The following is a 25,306-nucleotide window of genomic DNA, read 5'->3' on the forward strand; positions in this document are numbered from 1 at the left end:
TACAGACTGTAGTAAATGTTTGTGGATAGTAACTTACATGTAGTTTAGAACTGAAGGATACAATTTAATACTGGAGAGAAGCCTAGTACCAGTACATACAAAATGATGATTGTCGTGGTATTGTGTGGCAGCTATCAGATGGACCCAAGTAGTATGGTTTCAATGTGAGTACAACAAGTGGTAGTTTTTATTTCATTTTCTTGCCTGTATAGATATCCTGTATCATTGATTCTATTTAACAAGTCTACTAATGAAGCAAGATGCCAATGATGAGTCTTCGTTTCTCTTATTTTGATCTTCCGGCCTTGCCTATTATTTCATACCACACCATTTGTTGAAGATGTGATCATTTTCTCTCTGTTTCCAAGTTGTGGAGCTTTTTCCAGATATGAAAAAGCATGGAAACCAGTTTGTACTGCAGAAAGCATGCTGATTTTCAGAAACTTTATTGTTTTTATAACTACCAACTGGTAGTTCATCGTGGTTTACCAATAACTATGCACATGGTTTTATTTTGAGCAACAAAACACCTCTTTCAATCATGAATAATGACAAAAGCAAAGAAGATTATTCATCAAGCAAATTAAGGAAAGTTAGGAACTAATGGTATGGTAATTTTATTATTGCCATGTGCAATGGAAAAAAAAATCAATATTTATTGTCACCATCTAATTTGATACAGGAATGCTACATAAACAATTCCTCTTCAATATTATATTTTACATGAGATAGTTATTATTCTGGAGAAAACATTCTTCACTTTTATTTTATTTCACAGCACCATTAATGATAGGATATCACAATATTTCCAACTATCCTACTGTAATACACCGTATATTCATAGATACAGGTTCTTCAGTCACTACAGTTTATTGATTATCTATGAACAGTAGTCAAACAGCACACAGACAAGCAGTGATACAGAAAGGTGGTAATTTGCGTGAACCACAAGTTATAACAAATATTAAATAAAGAATTTGTGGACACTAATGTAAGTAGGGAAGTTTCGCTGTAATAATGATGTTCAGTATCCAGAAAGCACTGTGACATACTGATATAAGAATCTGTATTAACTCTGAATATGGTGATGAAAAAGTGGTTATTTGTCTATGTGGTTTCTCGTACAAAGAAGGAATTATGTTCCATGATAGAATATAGCTTAGCAGTTTTTTGAAGTAAGCACTAGACTAATTTGAAAGGACACGCATGTTCTGCATAGAGTTTTTTAAATAATCAACTTTTTTCTGTTATGACTGCAGGCTTCCATCAAATTACAGTAGATATAAATATAATAAAAAGGGGGAAATAAACTTTCCGTCAGTTTCTGATACCTCTGTTTAATTTTTAGTGGCAAAGTGAAATTGAACCACCTCTAATTTATTTTGATCAGAAATTGCAAACTGTAGTAATATTTTTTTTCCTTTACTGATGAATTACACCAGAGAAGTAAAGCTGGAACCACTGTGGAATGCCTTTATAAACAATGAGATAATATTCAAATGTTGACTATTATATGTGAGGTGCCACTATTCATGATGCAATTTATGTTTTGTGCTGATGTCAAATAATAATAAGTGGTTCTTCATAATTTTGTGTGTCATAAAACAGATATGAACTTTCTGATTCTGTCATATCTTCTTCATGTTATTTAGTAGCCAAATTGTACACAAGTTTGAAATCAATTAACATTTAACACATCGTTCCCTCAGTGTTTTAGGAATGACAGTTTGTGGACTTGCTTGGTGCCATTCCACAAATGTCTCACAACCATCACTGCTGAAATATGAAAAAGAATGAAGGTATGGGAAAGCAGGCAATGTGAAATGCTGTAACATGTAATGACCTGCTAAACACAATTAAATATGTAGCTGGTTTTTAAAGTCACGCAATAAATTAAAGGTGTATATTTATGGATGATATGAACAAGATTGCTTCTGCTTTGTCTACTTCTCACTTATGAACGGAGCTAGCAATTTTGACTGCTAGTTGATTTTCAAATGATTTTGCATCTCCTCAGAATATTTAATTCCTAACTGGCATGATAGGCCACTTTTGGAAAAAAAGACAGATGTGAATGTAATTAATGCAAAATGAAAGTAGACCTGAGTTAAGGGCTTCTCACCTCATGGTACAGTGTACCCTTTCTTCAATAATATTCAATAAAATAATGAGAGTAGAGGTAGCTGAGACTGGAATGTTTGAGTAATTTAGTCTGGTACGGAAGATAGTAACCAAAGACAAACCTTTAGTTCAAGTACAGCATCCGACACATTTAGCAATGAATTATACATTAAGTTATTGTCAATTACTTACCAAAAAGTAATTTTTAAGATGAAAAATGACATCGACAGAACATCATAAAACAAGAGAAACTAAAAAATATCTCCAAATGGTTTAAATACATGTTTAACAAATCAACTGTTTCTTTCCAAACACTTTTATGAATGCAATTATCCATGGTGACTAAGACGAGCTTGATTTTAGGTATTCTCATAAGTAGTAGATTGGTCTCTGTTTGTTTATTCTATTTCTGCCACTGAATGAGAAATATCATAATTTGTAACTATTTAATTTATCAATGTTAATGTATTGTAATTACTTTATTGTCTATCCTTCATTAGTTATTCCATCATATGTTACTTCAAGAAAATTGTCAAAAGTTTAGCATAAACAGTTGTTAATAAATGAAGCATTATTTTAAGAAAACTTTAGTAAGTTCCCAAACAGTTTCAACTAAGCACCAGCTTTCATCACTTTTTTTATTATATTATTCTAAATGCACTGGTAAATTTATCATGATTATTCGTATAATGTGCTCTTTTTTACAGTGACAGGAAATGATGTACAATATTAAGAAAGAAATTAATGTGTCAACATAAATCAGTTTCTCACATCTGTGTACATTGTACATAATTTCTGAGATAATTAAAAGTACTACATATATCATGTAAGTACTAAATTGCAAGTATATTTAGTCAAGAGTGATTCAAAAATCAATACCAATATCAAAGTTTTACCAAACTTTGTAGAGTAGAGATAAAAGACATATCATTTGTGTCCCAAGCCTGATGGTTTTAGTGCTGCAGAAATTTCAAATATGATATTACAGAGAAAGATGAGACAGCTTAGTACAAACTGTCTATGTCTGATACAACATTTAGGTTTTTCTGGTTTTGCAGTGTGCCTCATGACACCATCTCTTAACAGTATTGATGCATAGAACCTTCCAGAATAGTTACCAATGTTTGTTTTGTTAGATGTGAAGTAGTGAAGCTTCTAGTATTAGAATTATGTTGTACTTCCCTACATATGCAAGAAATTGAAATGTGTTGCTAATGTTTAGTGTCTGGGGTACAGTGTATGGTTGCAGCATAAGAGAAAATCTTATTCTTTTACACTATCTAAAAGATTGGCACTGAATGTTGAACCACCATGCACATTACTAAATGTATTCACTCATAAATACAGTTTATTTTAGCTGCTCTGTTTTCAATGAACATATCTTTTCTTAAAAAGTATAGATTTGATCATTCCATACCAAGTCTTCTGTTCTAGTATTTCAGGTTGTAAAGATCTTTCACCTATATCTGAAAAGTGATGCTCACTGCGATCATAACATGAACTGGATACAATGTCAAGTTCATCATTTGGCACCCATGTTTGAAAAAGTTTTGAATTATACCGAAAACTAGTCAAATTTTGATGCTGATTCAATCGATGCCACAGTTTCAGATCTAGATTCCATCTTCTTCTTGAAGCCTTCAATGTGTCATTACTTTCTTTTCTTGTGTTTAATATTTTTTTTGAAGGAGATAAGACTAATTCATTTTCATTACAATCTCTTTGACCTCTTGAAGACTGTACCCTTGGTATGAGGTTTAGCTTTCTCAGTTCATTGTTTAATTCATTTATTGTGCCACATTCATCTGATCTTGCAATGTTTCTGTTGTTCATGTTATTGTTGTCTGGGAACTGGAAAAAAAGGAATACAAAGGCAATAAATATTTATACTTTCATAAATGTAACTTTTATACAGTGCTGTAATAAAATCATCAGTTTTTATGCACAAAATATGAGTGTAAATATTACTTTCTGATCTCTAACTATCACATTCTATCCTCATTATTTTTTAAATCTCACTTTGTTTCCTAGAATCATATAGATCAGTGCTGGGCAAATGTGAGACTTGGAGCACAGGTGCTTGCTTAGGCTTGCATTGCTTGCAAATTCTATCACCATTATTTTTTATATCTCACTTTGTTTTCTAGAATAGTGTAAATCAGTGCTGGGGAAATGTGAGACTGAGAGCACAGGTGCTTGCTTAGGCTTGCATTGCTTGCTTGAGGCTCACCCTCCACCACACCTGGCTGTCTGGAGTTCCTCCTTCACTCCCCTACCCATGCTTGCACTGCTTGTTTCATCTGTGGCAATGTGATCTGTTGCTTTTGTGTTATAGCATTGTCTAGATTGAGGTCTCATTTATGGTAACAAGATGGAACTATTGAGAAGAAAATGGTTCAAGAGGAGTTGAGATTCTAAATTTCAAAATCGAATGATTCCTTATACATCCGCCAACAATGTGAAGAAAGTCTTTATTGAAACATGAAGCCAGATTTCATTGTTTGTTTTCTAATATAAAACCTCTTGGGCTAAGACAGCCTACAAAGACATAAGTTAGTACTCATGCAGGTATGTGAGGTGTTACCCAAAAGAAACCCAACTTATTTTTTTTTTAACTTATTAATTCACATTTTAAGCATTTTAAACATAAATCTTCAATTCCCTTCAAAGTACTCTCCACTTGCACTAAGACACTTGTTTAAGCCTTCGTTCAATTTTTTCAAAACATTGTTTAAATTCATCTTTTGTGATTCCTGACAGCACCACCATCCTTTTTTTCTTCGTGTCAGCAATATCAGCAAAATACTTTTCTTTCATGTCTCTTTTAATTCTAGGAAACAAAAAAAAGTTGCATGGAGCAAGGTCAGGTGAGTATAGAGGTCATAACATTTTTGATGAAGAACTGTAATACAGACAGGGCTGTGTGAGCAGAGACATTGTCATGATGGAAAAAACCAGTCATCCGACTGCCCAAATCAGGCTGCTTCCACCACACACTGTTGCACAATCTTTTCAAAACTTCCAAGTAGAAAGCCTGGTTAACTCTCTGACACTGAAGAAAACTGTATGACTCTTCTAAAAAAAAAAGTTAAAGTCTTCCACTGGCTTGATTGTTGCTTTGATTCAGGATCATAAGCGTAGCAATATGTTTTATAACCTGGCAGTCAACAGTTGTGGCACAAATTTGGCTGCCACCCTTCCCATTTCCAGATCTTCCATCACACTATATTGCACTGAACCCCAAGTCACTCCCGACAGCTCCACAAGTTCTTCAGTGGTCCATCATCGATCTTTGTTGATGACTGCACCAATGTTTTCAACATTTTCGCGTGTTGAGACTGTGGAAGGACAACCAGAATGAGGTTTGTCATCAGTTCGCATTTCACCATTTTTGAAACTTGAAAACCACTCAAATACTTGAGTTTTCCTCATAGCATCATCCTTGTACATCGTTTTAAACATTTCAAGAGTTTCTGTTCCACTTTTTCCAAGCAAAAATCAGAATTTCACTACTGCATGCTGTTCATGAAAATCAGCCATTGCGAAAACAACAATCACATAAAACAGTTTTCACTATAAACTCTGCTGAAACTAGTCCTGACCTTCTTCAGTGACAGCACTTGGCTTACTGACTGTGGAATGTTCACTCTATGTGCTTCCAGTGGAAGAACGGGGTACTAAAAAAACTCTGCCCACAAAAAAGTAATTCAGTTTCTTATGGGTACCTCCTTATATGTAATTTATTGAAATTATTACTGCTGTTGATTCAGCATTATGTCATTTTGCCTCAGTTTTACCTCCACATTGTAATGTACAGAGTGATTATAATTAAAGCTAAACTTTCAAAACGCTGTAGAAATAACACCACTGGTCAGAATGACATCAAATTGCAACAAAATATCATTGGGGAAGGGGGGAAACATATGGCAGAAAAAAATAATGTGAAAATTCATCAATAGATGGCATTGTATGTGTCAGAATTCATAAATGAAAACAACTGTCATGCACACGACCCATTGAACTTAATATAAACACGCCGGGTACACGACTTTTCCTCTTTACACGTCTGTTACGTTCGCTGTGACTGTCTCAATGCAGGATCACACTCTGTATTACAATAAGGATGACTGTGCAGACGTCACGCTGCAGAAGTTCTGGACACTGAAGGGTTTGACTAAAGGTGTTGGTCCGATGACTGCCGTGGGTCTGGAGAAATTGATTCGGAAATTCAAAAAGATGGGTACTTTTGTTGTGCAACCTGGTAGAGGGAGGAAATGAATTGATTCGACATCAGTAGAGGCAGTGGTCACAGCAATGCAGTTGGAGACGAGTGGTTGTGTGCAAACATGTAGGGCAAGGAGAATTCCCTGAACACTGGACATACCAGTGAGCATGGTACGTAAAATCCTACAAAACATCCTTCTTTGCTATCCATTCAAAATTACCCATGTGTACAAGTTGCTTCCTGTTGACCTACCAGCAAGAGAGAGACCTTTGCTTTAGAATTTCTTGCTCACATGGAGGTGGACAATGATTGGCAGTGGAAGATTTTGTGGACATACGAAGCCCGCTTCCATCTGACAGGATATGTCAATACACAGGATTGTCGAATATGGGCAATGGAAAATCCACATGCAAATCAACCAGCACCATTTCATCCTGAAAGATCACTGTGTGGTGCGGGTTTACAGTATCACTTATCATAGGGCCATATTTTTTCAAAGAGACAGGTACTTCTGGTCCTGTTACCTGTACCATCACTGGTAAGCGCTATGAGTGTCTTTTGTGCAACCATGTTATTCCAGCTCCCCAACAGCGTGGTTGTGTGGATGAAATCATTCTTATGCAAGATGATGCACCTCCACGCATTACAAATCCAGTTAAGCAGCTGCTGAAGCTCCATTTTGGAAATGCTAGAATTATCAGCCAACATTTCCCTACAGCCTGGCTGTCCTGATCACCTGATCTTAATCCATGTGACTTCTGGCTGTGGGGCTACCTGAAAGATGTTGTGTTCAGTGTTCCAATTGCAAACTTAGCTGCATTGAAGGCACACATTGCGCAACACATTCTGAACATGACCCTGGAAACACTTCGATCAGTTGTGGAACATGCTGTTTCTTGATTTCAAGTTGTTGCAGAAAATGGTGGACAGCATATTGAACATGTTTTGCACCAGTCACATGAAAATTAATAATCTGACTTGATTTTGATTGATGCGGTTTTTGGCCTCAGGACAATTAAAAACCAATGTGATTGATGCTTTTTATGCGGTTTTTGGCCTCAGGACAATTAAAAACTGATTTTTCCCATCCAATGTGATTAAACCTTGCTGTGGTGGATAGGCTTATGTAACTAACAGTATCACATCTGTACACCCATGCGCACTGAATAGTATAGTTTGTTTAACATCAGATGTACACCTTAGGCATTGTTGTATGATTTATTTGTCATTCTTAGTCGACCATTTTTAAATTATGATGCTTACAGCACTATCTATTGTTACATTTTGTAATTATTTATTTTTCTTCTGTCATATGTTTTCTCCCTTCTCCAATAATATTTCATTGTAATTTGACCTCGTTCTGACCAGTGGTGTTATTTATACAGCAGTTTGAAAGATTAACTTCAATTATAATCACCCTGTACTTACAGAGAGAAAATCATATGATGCATAATGATGGTACAATGAAACTAAGTTATCGGACAGCTATTAAAGGAGTGAAAGCATTGTGTCCTTTCAGCAATGACGAATTTGTGAAATACTGTTTTGTGACTGAACAACAATTTTAAGCCCAGCAGAAATTCCGCTTTTCAAACCATTTCCTCTTTCAATGAAAGTATTTTACAGGGGAGTTGAGGAAATAATAAAGATCCTTTTCTCTTCTCTTTGGCTTTGGATGAAAGCACTGATGCAACTGATATTGCTCAATGTGTTGTGGTTTTGAAGGGTGCTAATGCTGAGTTCAGCATGATGGAAGACATCTTGATTTGTGTCAATTGGAACTTGACTGGCTGTTTGGCACTACTGGACACAACTCAATAGTGACTGGAAAATAGCTCACTGTGGGCAATGTACAACCTAATATTTCAGTACGGCTCACTGAATCAATAGGAGTTGGTTGTACGCCATTGCTTATAAGTCAAATGCAAAGTACTAAGTAATCCCTGCACTAATATCAACAATAATTATGCAAAACAAAAAATAATCAGTAAATAAATAAGTAAAATGTAGGGTAAATATTTGAAAACAATCCCATAATACAATGATGTTGTCTACAATGAGTTGTTTAGACTTTTGACCATATAGCATGCAAATATATGTGAATGGTGGCCTCACATAAAACTGATAAATGAAATCAATAATAACAGCAAAGTAAAATCTAGTTACATAGTGAAATCAAAGCATTTACAGACAGTAGCAAGTGCAGAATAAATGCATAATGCTGCTCATTCATTCACAAAGAACCAGTAGTAGAACATTAAAAGTTCATCACACAATTAAATAAAATTATTCTGATTCAGCAAAATCACCAAAGCCCACAGCTTCTTGGAAACAGTTAAATCATAAAGAAGCGTGTGTCAATGCAAAGAATCAATCACTGAAAACTGACTTGAAATTTCTAAGCCTTATCTGAATTCAAAATTCTGGAATATTTCTATGTCTTAACATTTCTATGTCTTATCTCATGATCACCAAATATCCAAAGTCCCACTAACTTAGCCTGAATCCCCAGTGGCACTGTGACTGCCCAACCAGATACAACACCACACAAAACTGAAGAGAAGACCTGCAACTCTGCTCTACATGCTTATTTAAAGTCTCGATCACCTAACTACGTTATTTAATACATTGTCTTACAACATGACCGCTATTTGATAAAGTTGCACTTAAAACTTACATTACATATGTTAAAATGCATGATAAATATTCTTGGTCAATTTGTGACCTCATAAGAAGATATTTAAATCCAAATCTTGTAATAATAACTAAATTTAAGAGATTTATTTGTCACACCTGACACTACAGCCTAACTAGTCAAAACACCAACTTTACATAAATTGATGCTCCAGTTGACACTAGTCAAAATATCAACTTTAAATACAATATAAAATTGAACTGTAGTTAAATAAACATAGTAATTAATAGGACTGGGGTTTTCATGCTAGTCTAAATGAAGTGTGTTCAAGTGGAGTAATCTTTGTTTATGCACATTTCTGTTTATTATTCAGTAAATTGTTTGTAATTATTTATTAATTTGTTTAATAATGAAAGTGACTTCTTATTTTCATTGCACCTGGCCTGCACTTACCACTTGTCGTGATTACTTAGCTGTTCTGCCCAGCGCTGAGCCTGACTCATATAGCCCAGCCACATCAAGGCAACTTGCTGGCGACAAACTGCCCAAGCAAATATTCAGCACTCACACAATTCCTAGAGGACTAGCTGCTTGTAATGTCATGCATTATGAAACACAACTATGATCGATGACATTTGTATTTGCTTAGAAAACATGATCGACAAGCATGATGTTTATTGGAAAAAACTTTCATCAAGCTCCACAGATGAAGTCCCTGCATTGATTTCTCATAAGTCTGATGTCTTTGCTTTGGTGCGAAAAAAGCTGAAAGAAGATGCTATCTGTCAAAAAAAACCAGCAGTACACTTTGTTCTACATCACATTAATCTGCTAGCAAAATGTGCTAAGATAAATGGCATCATGGCTATAGTTGTAAAGCCTATATACTCAGAGCACAGTGTTTGTGGCATCAGCAATTCACATCTTTCCTGGACGAACTCGACTGTGATATGGAGATGTGTCTTATTTTTTCCAGATTTTAGATCTTGTATTTCTGACTAATGTGACCAAGCATCAGAAAGCCTTGAACACAACTTGTAGGGAAAACATAATCTAATTACTGAAGTATTTGACACTATTCTAGCTTCAAGCAAAAATTATTATTGTTGGTAATACAACTTTCAGGAAGTTCTTGTTTGCACTTTCAAAATGTCTGGAAAAGGAGAAAGGAGACACTGAATGTATATTTCAATTGATCTGTTACTGTGCGACAGCTTCTGTGAGAAAACTTTGACAATAAATTTAATATTAATAAATAGAGTGTGTTCATTGCTTATTATTTTCTGTGTGTGTGTGTTATATCCATGGTCCTGAAATTCAAAATGTATTAGAGTATTTTGAAACTGAGTGGACTAAACCTGTGGACCAAAACAGATAGGTGTTTTTCATCTGCAAAGAGGAGGACAGCTATAGTTGCTGGGAACCTTCCCTGTAAAAGAGATACATGCATATCACTCTCTAATAGTGACAAACATGCCCACGATGCCTGTGACTTACCAAGCCAGCTCTTGTGCTCATACCCGATACCTCTAGCATCCCATAAAAATACAAATACAGCAAAGATAATTAGAATAACAATATTGTTTCATAATAGAATTCTTACTGAGTTTGCAGCCAGATCCTGCATTCAGCTCAACATGGTATTTCAATGGTCCACATAGCTGTTATTCTTAGGTAAGATGCTGTGCTTTGTCTTGCTGAACTGATTCCATGCCTAGGATATGTCTCCTAATTATATTCCCAAGAAAACCAATAAAAACACATTCCATATGCCCACATCCACATCAATGTTACCCCCTAAAGATGTTATGTATAAGCATACAAGAGTGATGGATCACTACCAACAACTATGACTGTAGTGGTAGTTTTCCATTATTGACCAGTGTTTCTGCTCTCTTCACTCAGTAGGAAACTAATGATGACCTACATTCAAGTGACAATTTCCCCAAGTGGATCCATATAGCAGATAGAGCTATCCCTGAGAAGAATCCACCAAAATGGATGCTTAGCAGGGTGAAACTGATTGTGTAGAGCCACCTAGTTGATTTTTGAACACTGAGGCAATGTCCAAGACTGGATGAATCACAATGGATAAATTCCCAAGAGAGATCCAAATTCAGAAAACTGCACAGGAAAGTGTATTATTAGAGAGAACAGATACAGGTCATGGCATGAGGTTTTGGAATCAATTAACCCCCAAGTACTGTGGACATTGATTGGAATAGGTTACTATGGAGCAGCCTCTCAGAGTGCCTTTTTCTTTTTATGCATAAAACCATTGTCTTGGTGAATATGTATTGTTATGAATTTTTGCTGTTCATTAAACATTTTGAAATCAGAAGGCATGGAAACCTGAATTATTTTAAACAATATAGGATTTAAGACCCTAGGACAACTAAAACACAGCAAAAGTGTTAATATTTATTTATTTTATATATTACTAAAATAAATCTACTCATTCATAGATTGTCATCAGGGAAATAATGTCACAGATCCATAAGATAACTATAAGAAAAACACTTTCAATTACATGAAATTGTATTTGAAATCAACTTTGGATTTGTGACTCATCATTTCAGCATAGAGTGACTATGGCATTCCATAATCCTGTGAATGGTGAAACTTCGTCACAACTTAATTTTAAACAGTGATGTAGAAAGTAATTATCTCTTTTCTTATGAAGCCCTAAAGTATATTTTAATCTCTTTCCCCATGCATGCATTTCAAGCAGACTCTACTAGAACATTCCAAACAAACTGGAACATGTCACTGTTGACATTGATATCTTGTTTTTCTTTTCAAATGAAGAGGGTAAAAGGTATATATTTCCCATTTTTCAACCAATTCTTTCTGTTTTTGAGGCTCATCTTGTACGTCTAGTATTCTTCTGACAGTGTTACTTAACTCTCATGGCAAGCATCCAGTAGAAAGTCTATGCTTCATGTGAGGCTCAACAAGGTCTTTAGCCAGTCTTCATGATGATCAGTTTTGTTATTACTTTTGCCTTTCTATAGGCTTGGTGTAACAGATAAGAATTTGCACAACAAGCAATAAGAAAATGGCCAATGGTCATCTTGATCACACAATGTAGGCTTTCATAGCCGATATTGTCTTCACTTAAAACTTCCGGGCTGATAGGCCATGGTTGATGTATAAAGCTCTCCTCTGATGTCTCGTCTCCGACTGCAGGAGACATCCTCTGAGGTAAAGTGGTGAACTGCAAAGAAAACTAGGAAGCACTGATTATATAGGCAGTGCAAGGGGCACTACTGTCCATCACGTGGCGTCAGCTATGAGACTGTCTCTGGTAATGTCAACATTCTTGATTGAAAGTAATCAATCATCATGCTACTGGTGCAATGCTGACATCTAAATTATATCCAGTTTAACATCTTCCTCTTTCCTGTTAAAATTATTATGGTGTTTATCAATCTCTATAGCCTCTACATACATGTGCGCATAATAATGCAGGGTTTTAGATATGACGCTCCTGCAGGAGCAGCGGAAACGGGGCATCACACCCGCCGAAGGCGGCATGCGTACTGACGCCCATCAGTCATCTCGTCAGCGCAAGCTACCCCCACCACCGCGGCCTGCACATCCCTCGGTCCGGACGTGGAGTCAGTGGAGGGGAGAGGCAACAGGTATATATACCACACCACCCGCCGGCCTAGGACGTCAGTCAACAGGAGTAACCTGATGATGATGGCACGTTACGCCGTCGAAAATTCGTTCAACAACGACCAGTCAACCCGGCTGCACGTCCGAGAGACCTTCAAACCAGTATGTTTTCCTAAATGGCGAGTGTTCATGAGAGGTGAGGATATTGTCAGGAATGCCCCAGGATGATTTGGTGGACAGGATTGGCAGCAACTGTAGTTGTTTTCTGATGATGCCACAGTGTATGATGAAGTGTCGAAGTTGGTTGACTGTGGGAGGATACAACATGACTTAGACAAAATTTATGGTTAGTGTGATGAATGGCAGCTAGCTCTAAATATAGAAAAATGTAAGTGAATGTGGATGAGTAGGAAAAACAAACATGTAATGTTTGGATACAGCACTAGTGATTTCATGCTTGACACAGGCATGCCATTTAAATATCTGGGCATAACACTGCAACACAATATGAAATAGAATGAGCATGTGAGGATTGTGGTAATGAAGGCAAATGGTTGACTTCAATTTATTGGAAGAATTCTAGGAAAGTGAGGTTCATCTGTAAAGGAGACCATGTTTATGACACTAGTGTCACCTATTCTCGAGTACTGTTTGATTGTTTAGGATGTGTACCAGGTTGGGTTAAAGGAAGCTATCGAAGCAGTTCAGAGATAAGCTGCTAGGTTTGTTACTGGTAGGTTTGAACAACATGCAAGTGTTATGGACATGCTTCAGGGACTTCAGGAACTCGGATGGGAATTCCTGGAGGGTAGGTAACATTCTTTTTGAGGAACACTATTGAGAAAATTTTGACAACTGGCATTTGATGCTGACTGCAGACCAATTCTACTGCTTCCAACATATATTGCGCATAAGGACCACGAAGATAAGACATGGGAAATTAGGGCTCATATGGAGGCATATAGACAGTTATTTTTCCCTTGCTCTATTCATTAGTGGAACAGGAAAGGAAGTGACTAGTAATGGTAGGGATATCCTTTGCCATGCACCAAATGGTGGATTGAGGAGTACCTATGTAGATTTAAATCAGAAAATGATATATTGTTCTCATTTTGCACTACTTAATGGCACATTGTAGGCATTTTGCACATACACTGTAGTAACAAGACTATCAGTACTCCCCAGTAATACTTGCAGTGTCAACAACAGTGATGGCACACGTCATGGCAAGCATATTATGTCAGTAACAGAAATTATGGGGTTCTTTCCACAATATCCAATTGAATGCTATTACAATTAATTAGATTTTCTACCATGTATACCTCCACAACCTTTTTAATAATGGGCTTCCAAAGCAATATTACTGCAGCCAAACTTTTTATTTTCTAATATAACATTGAATGTCCAATCCAGGTACTATGCTCAGTGATACCAGACTTTATGAGGCGTAAAATATTAGTGCAGTATTGATATTCATTACAGCAGTCTTCCACAAGACATGCATTTTGAACTATATATGCCATATCCCATTCCCAAATCATTTTAAAAACTCCAGTTTCCCACAACAGAAAATTGTTCTTCAATGATCCAAGAAGGGATGGAGGACTTTGAGGACAGAGCCATGAAATAAGTAGCTCTTAAAACAACTTTGTAAATTTTGTTGGTTAGCCACTGCATCACCATGTACTGTGGTCCACTTTAAGTGTAACACTATCTGCAATGGCCATTAACAGTACATTATACATAGTACCCTGAGTATCTGGGACTAGCTGCTGATGAAAATTTGGGTGGCAGTATGAGAAAGTCTACTGCAATTCCTTCTGACTTCTGTGTGAGTGGCTGAATCACAGATGGATAATATTCACTATGAGGGATGGAGGCTAGTAGCAGGAGATCTTAGAACCAGCTGAATTTCCAGACACTGCATTGATGCTGTTAAGCCAACACTTGCAGTCAGTAGAAATCTTCTCATCATGCACTAAATATACAGTACCTTATATTCTCCACAGAGAACAGCCTTCCATACTATTGCACATCTTCTAATGTTCCAATTTTCTAACAGTTTGCCATTAGGGACTTGTGAAGACAATAACAACATGAACTTTAAAAATTAAATATCTAAATTATCACAACTGTTAAATTTTAGTTTCTTCAGATTTGCATAATGTATTTTTTCAGCTTAGAATATAAAAAATGTAGTGATGTGAACTGCTGTAAAAACATCTGTATACAATGACACAGACATCATTTAAAAATTTATGAGGATGAAATGATCTTTATGATGCTATATCAACAACTGGCACAGATGCCTCTACAATTTTGTCCACATATGCTGAAACATTGAGAGATGTCTTACTCTTTTGGCTTTGGTAGCTACTGTGATATGAATAAAACTTGTGTGCTTGTTTTTAAAGCATTGCTCACTATTCCCACAAGTTTTTTCTTCTAGAGGATGATGTTATTGTACACTCAACAGTATAAATTTTGCACACATCACCTATTTAAATTTTCAGATTCTACCGAAAATTTAATTCACAGCCTTTTTCTTTACTTAAAATTACTGTTAACCTTGTATGTAGGCTGAAAATTAAATAGTGGCAACACTGCTGTGGAGAAACTATGCAATGGAATCTACTATTGTTGCTGATAGCACAAGTTATTGACATACCTACCTTACGTACAAGCAAATGGACTCGTCCGTCCCATGTCACCGGTGTGAGCACAATCGAGGAAAACACAGTCACTTGTGAGTGAGCAGTCTAACATAATGGTGTCACTACGTTTTCAAAACAGGAACAACAGAATTGGGTCAAGATCGAATGTGCCAGAGGTCGTACAGCACGGAAATGTCATCACGGTCTTCAAGAGACATGCAGGGAGTCAGCATTGCTGTACAGAACAGTGGCACACTGGGCACAAAGCTTCAATGAACGTTGGCAAACTGTGGTAGACATGCATTGGACAGAGTCTCTGAAGAATAAGTGCATGCTGTTGCCACATTTGTGGACAGTGATCAACACCATACAATTTGTGAGCTCGCCCATGAAACCGGATTAGCGCATATGACTGTGCTTTGCATTCTGAAGGAATGCCTGCGCATGTGAAAAATTTCATCATGATGGGTTCCACATGACTTGATGGAAAAGCAGAAATGGATGCATTACGACACTGCTCAGATGCACTTGGAGCAATATGAACACGAAGGAGAGGCTGTCTTACTCTGTATCAGGACACTGGGTGAGACTTGGGCCACATCGTATGAGCAAAAACTGAAATGCCAATCCAACAAATGGGATCATTATGGGTCACAGCGAAAGTCAAAAGTGCATCAGAGGCCCAGTATGGTGAAAGTTATGATGATTCTCATGGACGACTGTGATGGTGTTATCCTAAGGCATTATGTTCCTCCATGGCAGACTGTCAGTGCACAGTATTACTGTTCATTTTTGGAGCATCACCTGTGATCAGCTTTGTGAAAGACGTGGCAACACTTTCTGCGCCACCCACCCACCATTTTGCATGACAATGTAGGGGTGCATACAGCGCAAGCTTTGGCTGCTCTGTTCGGTTGATGGGACTGGGAAGTACTGTACCATCCACCATATTCCCCAGACTTAAGTCCTTGGGACTTTGATTTGATTCTGAAGATGAAGGAACCACTTTGCGTTATTCGCTTCAGAACTGTTCCAGAGATTTGACAGGCAGTAGACCATTCCATTCGCACCATCAACAGAACAGGCTCTGCTAATGGTATACTACGCCTTCCACATTGATGGCAACAGGTTCTAAACAACACTGGTGACTACTTTGAAAGACAGTAACAGGTGCAAACATGTAACTCATTTGTATCGGTTGTGAATAAATAGCTGCCACTATTTAAGTTCCAACCCTCATATTTACTACAAATAACTTTACACCACTGGGGCATTTCTTCTTTTGTGAATAATACGCAATGAAAGACCTTCTTAGTATTTTATGGTATTTATTTATAGCCTAATCTTGCACTTTTAAAGTGTAATATTTAGTACCATCTGGTCTCATAGAGGCATTTTCACACCACCTAACTAAAGATTGGCAGATTTGCTATTTCTCTTAATATTTCAAGTATAAGAGTTTATGTTTGATCTTTTTACTTATTTATTGCATTTTTTGCATGTAGCCATCAACTGATGATTTTTGCAACCAATCATACCAATTTTTGCAAGTTTCATACAAATAGAGTATATGCATTTTATAGATGCACAATTGACTACATACAGGCCTGCGTGATATGTGTGTATGTGTACTTAATAAGACAACAGAATTTAAAGTTTTTGTTCACAAAGAGAGAAGATACAGTTTATATATGCATAAGTGATAACATATACATGGTAAAATATCATTCTAGTTAGAAAAGACTAGAGAATTGGGTATTACATCATAATTATTACAAATGCTCAGATTTTGCAAAACAAAATACGCAGAGATTTCAGTTTAATTTAATATTAATATTCACTCAAAGAGTATAAGCACGTATCAATCAAGAATGATTTCAGTTTAATTTAAAATAAGTTACCCTTGTGACACCTCATAGAGCTTGGCAGCTAGTTACACCATATCTGGCTGTTAATGCATGGACTATATGATCTATAGTTTTTAGGTTAGTTCTTTGTCTGTAGTAGCAGTCTTTCTTTCTTGTATTATAGACATGTATATCAGAGCACTCGGTTAATTTGTTTTTGTGTGTAACAAAAAAGGAATTAATTTGTAAAGATGCAGTGACTAGACAGTGAGGTATTTATAATGTACAAAGATTCCCTGCAGGAGTCTCTGTGCCCTATTCCATGGGTAATCATGATTGCTCTTTTCTGCAGGGTTAATATTCTGTTCAGATGTATGTTAGCAGTATAGCCCCATATCTCTATCCCATAATTAACCTGTGTGAAAATTTTTCCATAATAAAGTGCTTTTAATGTCTGTTCAGGAACTACTTTTGATAGCTGGATAAGTAAATGCAGTAAACTACTGATTTTATTACATATAAAATCATAGATTTTCGTCTAGGTAAATACTAAGAAATTAAGTCTTCTGTATCTACTGCTTCAATTACTCTATATTACTGAAAGAGCTTTAGTGTGGATTTGCAAGTTTAAATGGCAATAACTGTGATTTGCTGATATTAACCTTCAAACCTTGTTCTCAAAAATAAGTATTTATTTGATCTAGTCTTTCAGTTACAACCAGTGTTAACCCATCATTTTGTTTGCCAACAAATAACAGTGACATATCGTCTGTACAGGTTACCAACAGGGAGTTGAAAGATAGCTCTGTATCATTTATGTTCACAAGGAAGAGAGAAGGGCCCAAAATTGAACTCTGGAGTACACCTTGTGTGATTGATTCATATTTAGACTGGAAATTTATGACCTGATCATTGATTTTAAGTCAGCTTTGTACACTGCTTATGATTAACTAGGCATGCAGTCAGCAATTGCATGGATGCAGCATTTATACTGTAGGCTTCAAGTATACTCAAGAGTAACTCATGGTTTACTGAGTCAAAGGCTTTACTGAAGTCTAGAAATATGCCTGCTGTTTGCATACCTTGCTCAAGGACACCATACACTTTATAAGGAAACTGCAATTGCTGTGACAATGCTGTGATCCTTTCAAGGGTCATGCTGTGCCCCTGTTAGCAACTTATTTTGGAAGAAATAATCAGTGAATTGTGTCAGCAATACAACTTCAAATACTTTACTGAATATGGGTATTAATGATATATGCCTGAAATTTGAAACCTCTTGGATCCTTTTTCATGCACTAGTTTAACTGTGCTCCATTTCTGTTCATTTGGAAAGCTGTGTTCTCTGATACTACAGTTAACCAGATGATTAAGTATTTTAAATAATTCTTTATTACATTTTTAATAACAACACTACACAAACCATCCCAACCTGAAGAGTGCTTATTCTTTAGGTTATTTATTATACTGCCTATATCCTGTTCACTCATGCCTTTGAATTCAAAAGATGGCTCTTCAATGGGGCAGAGCTTTACCTTACCACTCACATTTTTGGATTAAATGGATTGGTAGCTGCAGATACAAAATATTTAATAAAATGGTTGCAGACTTCATTGGGATCTTTAATCATGTTTCCTTTGTATCTGATGTTTGCAATTTCAGTTTCTGGCTGGATTGATACATAAGGACTGGAAAGCTGCACAGGTTACACCAGTACACAAGAAAGGAAACAAAAGTAACCCACTGAATTGTAGACTAATCAAACTGACTTCAATTTGCAGTAAGATTTTCGAACATACACTGTGTCTGAAAACTGTGAAATGTCTCAAGGAGAATGATCTGTTGACATGTAGTCAGTACAGATTCAGAAAATATCATTCTTGTGATATACAAAGTAATGAGTGCTATCAAAAAGGACTCTAAAGTTGGTCCCATGTTTCTATATTTCCAGAAGGCTTTTGAGACCATTCCTCACAAGCAGCTTCTAGCCAAATTGTGTGTAAGGACTATGGAGATAAGATTTGAGAAATTAGGGCTCATATTGAGGCATATAGATAGTCATTTTCCCCTTGCTCTATTTGTGAGTGGAACAAGAAAAGGAAATGACTAGTAGTGATATGGGGTGCCCTCCACCACTCGCTGTACATTGGATTGAGGAGTATCTATGTAGATGTAGATGTAGACGTGTACTTATTGAGTATCAGCTCAGTTGTGTGACTGGATTTGGGATTTCCTGTCAGAAAGGATACAGTTCATAGTAATTGACAACAAGTTATTGAGTGAAACAGAAGTGATACCTGGCATTCCCCAAGGAAATGTTATAGGCCCTCTGCTGCTTGTAATCTACATAAATGGTTTGAGAGACAATGGAAACAGACTTCTCAGACTTTTTCCAAATGATTCTGTCATTTACAATTTCATAAAGTCATCAGAATATCAATATAAATTACAAAATTATTTGGACAAGATACCTCTTTGATCCAAAAAGTGGCAATTGACCCTGAATGGCCGGCTGGGGTGGCCGAGTGGTTCTAGGTGCTACAGTCTGGAACCGCGCGACCGCTATGGCCACAGGTTCGAATCCTGCCTCGGGCATGGATGTGTGTGATGTCCTTATGTTAGTTAGGTTTAAGTAGTTCTAAGTTCTAGGGGACTGATGACCTCAGAAGTTAAGTCCCATAGTGCTCAGAGCCATTTGAACCATTTGACCCTGAACAGTAAAAAGATTGAGGTCCTTCACACGAGTACTAAAAGGAATCCATTAAATTTTTGTTACAAGGTAACTGAGAGAAATTCAAAGATTGTCAGTTCAACTAAATACTTAGGGATTACAATTACAAACAACTTAAATTGGAAGGCAAACCAAAGAATGCATTTTATTGGCAGAACACTTAGAAGATGCAGCAAAGCTACTAAAGAGACTGTTTACACTACACTTGTCCATCCTCTGCTTAACTATTACTGCACAGTGAAATATACCAGTGAAAAGAGTGGAATTAATGAGGAAAGTTAAGATCACATTTGATTATTCAAGATGAGACAAACCATTTGTAACTTACCGGGAAAGAATAAAATGAAGACCAGTGTTGGGTAATGTGTGGCTTGGATTGAATATTGGGCTCACTTTTGTCATATAAGCTGAGCCACTCACCTAAGTTTACTGCCATGCAGTAGCTCAAACTCATGATATACATCAACTGGCAGTGATCTTGCAGCCTAATTTACCAGAATTGTCTAGTCATTGTGAATAATAAATAACATAAAGTGCAACTGGTTGCATTAAATAAAATGAATGATATCAAAGATTTCAACAGAAATAATTGATTTATTTTTTCATTCACTACCCATTTGAAAATATTAAAGGTGGTGGTCCTACATAAATTATTAAAATAATTAATAATGAAATAAATCACTTAGCAAACCTTGCTATGACATATTAATATCAAAATGTATCAGACTCTCCAGTTTTAACTGTTCATAAAGTTCAACTTGATAACACATTTCAACTGCTGAATTTTGACCAAGTCCCACATCACATGAATATTTTCAAAGTCCCAACAATTGTTAAAGTATCTAGTGTGACCATATGCTGCCAAAGTTAAACCATCACTTATGACTCCCTGAATGTAACTGCTTCTTCAATCATGTAAGATGAACTCCCATTTACACAGTGTCTGCTGATTCCCAGATGGCCTCTGGACACCCCAGCACTGCTGCTCAGTATCAATAAAATGTGTGACCACATATTGGTAAGTGTCAACGAGCTTAAATCTAATGCTTGATAAAATGCAATGCTTAATAAAATGGACCACGACACTTTTGCTTATACTATAACAATAAAAGTGCTTGTATTACATTCAATTCTTTTTAGTTTGAATGGTACCAGACAACATATATTACATTCTGTAGTTTCATATAAATAAATAATAGTGTACTTCTACACAGCACTGTATTAAAGAAATAATTATTAGGTAAAGTGCACAGATGACTGAACAAGGATCATGCTGGATTCACTGATCATGTTCATGTGGAGGAAACGATGATCTGATACTGATATGCACTAAATCTATGTTATAACTTAATACTAGATTGATTATGGCTGTGTAGCATTCATGACTGATAGTTCCTGTGCAATGCTATGGTCTGATACAGTGTCTGTTGAGGTCACATAGTGCTTACTCATGATTAAACTTTATATAATTCTCAACTGATCTGCTTGCATTCAGAAGCTAACTTCCATATTATTAGAGATGTCACAGATACCAGTACTTCAATAGAAGCACTATGATGGTTGATGATTTTTGTGTACTCAGATTAGTTCTGCAATGAGTGGTTGAATTACTATTGAGTCTTTAATATTTTGATATTACTTCACTTTTAAAAGTATCAGAAGTCTCAGTTACTAGTGCTGGCCAAGCATCCTGTTCACTGCTGTTCTCGTAATGAGCATGGAATTGCCCACCTTTTACCTGTGCTGACAAGCTCTTTGTATCAACCCTCTATTCATTGCTGGTTAGCAATTGTCTGGTGCCACTCAAGGTTGTGGCTGGACAGTTGCTGCCACAGCCAAATAATACTTCTGTGCTCTCAAGATTTTAAGACCTTAATGTAGCTGGCTGAGGCTTTTCCAACATATGTGTTATGTTACAGTGCCTCCACTTATTGTGGATTTGTAGCTTGTGAACAGTTACATGAAGTAACACGAATAAATAAATAATTTCCAACTAAATTAAATATGAATTAGTGTCAGATGATTAGTGTGAGACCTCTGGAATGGTGTGTGATCAGCATGAACTTCGATAAAATGAAATGAACTTAACCTATGATACAATTATTATTCTAACATAAATGAAACAGAAACTTCAACATATTAATTAAATGTAAGAATGTAATAAACTTTTCATAGTATTTATCTCTCAAGCACTTGATTCTGTGGCATCTACTTTTAATAAAACTTATTTCAACATAATGATAGACTGAGCTGATCTAACATTGCATATAATTTTCACTCCACAACAGTTTTGCAGTACTGTAGTTTCACTTGCATTTGCCACACTTTAGTGATTGATTGGCATCGATTTACTGGATCAGCCATCGTCTCAGGCTAATGTTGGTCACTCTGATTCCAACATTCATATACAGCACCTACCTCCCTGTTACTCTGCACCTGCCGGGATTGGAGAGTAAGTTTGCTGTTGAGACATGACTTTGGTATAGTTTGTATTGATAGACAACATCAAATCCCCATACTACACTGAACACTCTCCCCAATGGAATCGTGACAAAAATTAATTGAATAGCACTGCAAGATAGATGTAATACACTGATAACTTGATCAACACTCATCCCATTTTCCCACACAAGAACAGGTTGCATCCACTAAACAAATTTCTCTCACAAGCAACAACTCACTTTTGACTTTACTATATTCATCTTTCTATCTCTCAAATTAAATGATAATTTAGCTCCGATTTATTTACTCAGTTTTACTTTGAGTTTGCAAGAATTGATAAATAACCATTCAGTGAACTTTATATCACAACATTTTCCTCCAAAATTATTATTCCAAATCATCTTTATCCACTTACACTAATAATTCAAAATTTTATCAACTTTCCCTGCTCAATTTCATGTTCTATGTAATAAGTATCCTTCAGTACATTGCAATTTAAATTATTTGCACATAATCCAACCTCCATGCACCAATAAATGTGCATTCATACCTTTCCTAACTTCTACCCTTAATGCATATTTTAACTTAACAGAATTTTCATATTATCCCCCAAAATCTTATTACCTAAATGCAAAATATGCTTACATCTATTTAACATTTTAGCACATGACACACACTTTATCTCACTTTATACATGAGCCTCATATCTTTGCATACAGCTTGTATGTCCTTTTCCCTTCTACCCCTTTCATATCTGGCAACTGATACTCCTCCTCCTCTTGCTCACTTCCATATCTATCCCCAATGGGTAAATGGGATAGTGCATCAGTAATGCAATTCTCACTCCCTTTGATTTAACGGATTGTGTAACTAAATTGTGGAAGGAATAGCATGGAATGCATCAGTATCCTGTTCAACAACTGGCAGTTATGTAGACAGCCAGAGTCTTATGGTCTGACAACACCACTACATCATGACCCTACACATAAAGGCAGAATTCCTGGAGGTCATATACTATAGCAAACAACTCCTTCTCCAAAATACTGTAGCCGTCTCACTCTTGTTTAGTATATGACTGGAAAAGTCCGTACTTGGAAGAACTCAAATCCAATTCCATAGTCCAAGCTATCTGTCACTAGACAAAATGGTAAATTAATGTCAGGATAGTACAACACTTTACTGTTGCTCAGGCTATCTTTTAATCTTATAAATTCTCTCTCACACTCCTCACTCCACTTCCACACCACGTTCTTTTCCTACAGCCTGCATAGATTTGGTGTATTCAAGCTTCCATCCCCCAGAAACTTCGTACAGAAGTCACATAGTCCTAGATATGACTTCATCTCCCTCTTTGAGGTTGGTTGCTTGCACTCAGTGATAACCGTAAGTTTCACACTACATGGCAGGATTCCTTCCAATGTAAATTTATTTCTCAAGAATTGTATCTTAGTCCTCACCAACTCACATTTTCCTAATTTCAAAGTCATTCCACCTCATCTTAAGGCTATCAGTACCATTTCCATTCATTCATAGTGCTTGCACCAGGAATTCACTGCAATTGATATGTCGTCAACATACACTATAAGTTTGCTCATCAATTCTGCACCCAACCCACACAAATACTGCCACAGATATGGTGAATTTGAAAGGTACCACCTTAAATCTGTAACTCCATCCTTCAAATAAAAATGCAGTGTAACTTCAGGTATAAGCCTATGCTTGACATGAGCTTAACATTCTTGAAGTTCTGTAGCAATGCAGCATGTTAACTTGCTGATTGTATTCTCTGATAACTACTTTGTTTAATTTCTGTGTATCTAGCTAGCACTAATGGTTTACAACATGGCGGCTAGTGTAAGAGTTTGATGTGTGGCTCCGCAAAATGATGTCAGTTATGCTGTTAAAACTGTGATAGTTGTAAGGACAAAATAACAAATGTGTGTCAAGTTTACAATTTATTATCAGTTTGTTGAAAATGGATATCAAGAAACTGAAAGAAGAAAAAGAGTGTACCGAACATGGCAAAATCGCGGCATGGAAGTTCAACTTCATCGGAGAACTGTACAGAAGTAAAGTTCAAAAGACAAAAACAGATAATACAGGGTATAGGAAACTGTGAAGGGAATGTAAATATAGTGCACAAAAATCACTTTCAAGTTCTTTCTATGATGGAATGTGATAGTGTTGTAAACAGTTCGAGTGTACCACTTGGAAAAAAAGATGACTTTGTGAATAAGGTAGAACATGGAATATTTCAGATGCAGTTAAGTGAAAGATCATATGCAAAAGTGCTCTTAAAAAAATTTGCCACCAATATGCTGTTCGCCTGAGATGGTGTTGGCTTATGTTAGCAAGAAAGACAAAATAAATAGTGCCATACAAGACATTGCACATAGCAAAGGTAGGCAAAAAATGGGTATGCTCCAAACAGGAAGTACAAGTAAAATTGAACTGTAAGCAGACAGTCATGGGCGAAATATAGCCATTGAATTTTGTCAGACAAGTAGTCAGAAGTTTAATTGCATAATAAAGCTAGGAGCGAAATTCAGTGCTTCTACATCAATGAGTGAGGAAAAGATTTCCTCATTGAGCAAAAAGGACTTTTCTCTCTTCCTGGTGGGATCTTACAATGTTGCAAGGAATGAAAAAAACCATCTCTTAATCTCATTAAAAAGAAAATTGTGTGAGCTGAGAGGAACAAACGCTATTGTTTTCTCAGTGACACATTGTTATGACTTACGAGAATGGTCCTGTGTAAACAAAGAAATTGAAAGTGCAAATACTGAGATGCAAAATATTTGCAGGCAGTTTGAAAATGTAACATTTGTGAACATAAGCAATTTAGGAAAAAGATTCCTCACAACACACGGTTTTCATCTAAATAGACTTGGGAAAAATGTTATGATAACAAAAATTTTAGATGTAGTAAATAAAATCTCAGATGTGCAGTGTGATGATACAGGAGTCATACCTCTAATGGACAAGAAGTGTGTGTTACCTGCAGACATGAATGGGAAATCTGAGATTTTG

General features: G+C 36.3%; 1 protein-coding gene across 1 annotated transcript in view; it reads right to left on the bottom strand.

Annotated features, from left to right (window-relative positions):
- Positions 1–621: 621 nt before the first annotated feature.
- Positions 622–25,306, bottom strand: part of LOC126470570 (uncharacterized) — a 78,547-nt gene continuing 53,862 nt past the window's right edge. Inside the window, exon 2 of the mRNA XM_050098517.1 lies at positions 622–3,972. Within this exon, the coding sequence (XP_049954474.1) occupies positions 3,490–3,972 (483 nt within the window). The 3' untranslated portion in view covers positions 622–3,489. The remainder of the gene's footprint in view (positions 3,973–25,306) is intronic.

Source organism: Schistocerca serialis, chromosome 3, assembly GCF_023864345.2.
Source record: "Schistocerca serialis cubense isolate TAMUIC-IGC-003099 chromosome 3, iqSchSeri2.2, whole genome shotgun sequence".
NCBI lineage: Eukaryota > Metazoa > Arthropoda > Insecta > Orthoptera > Acrididae > Schistocerca > Schistocerca serialis.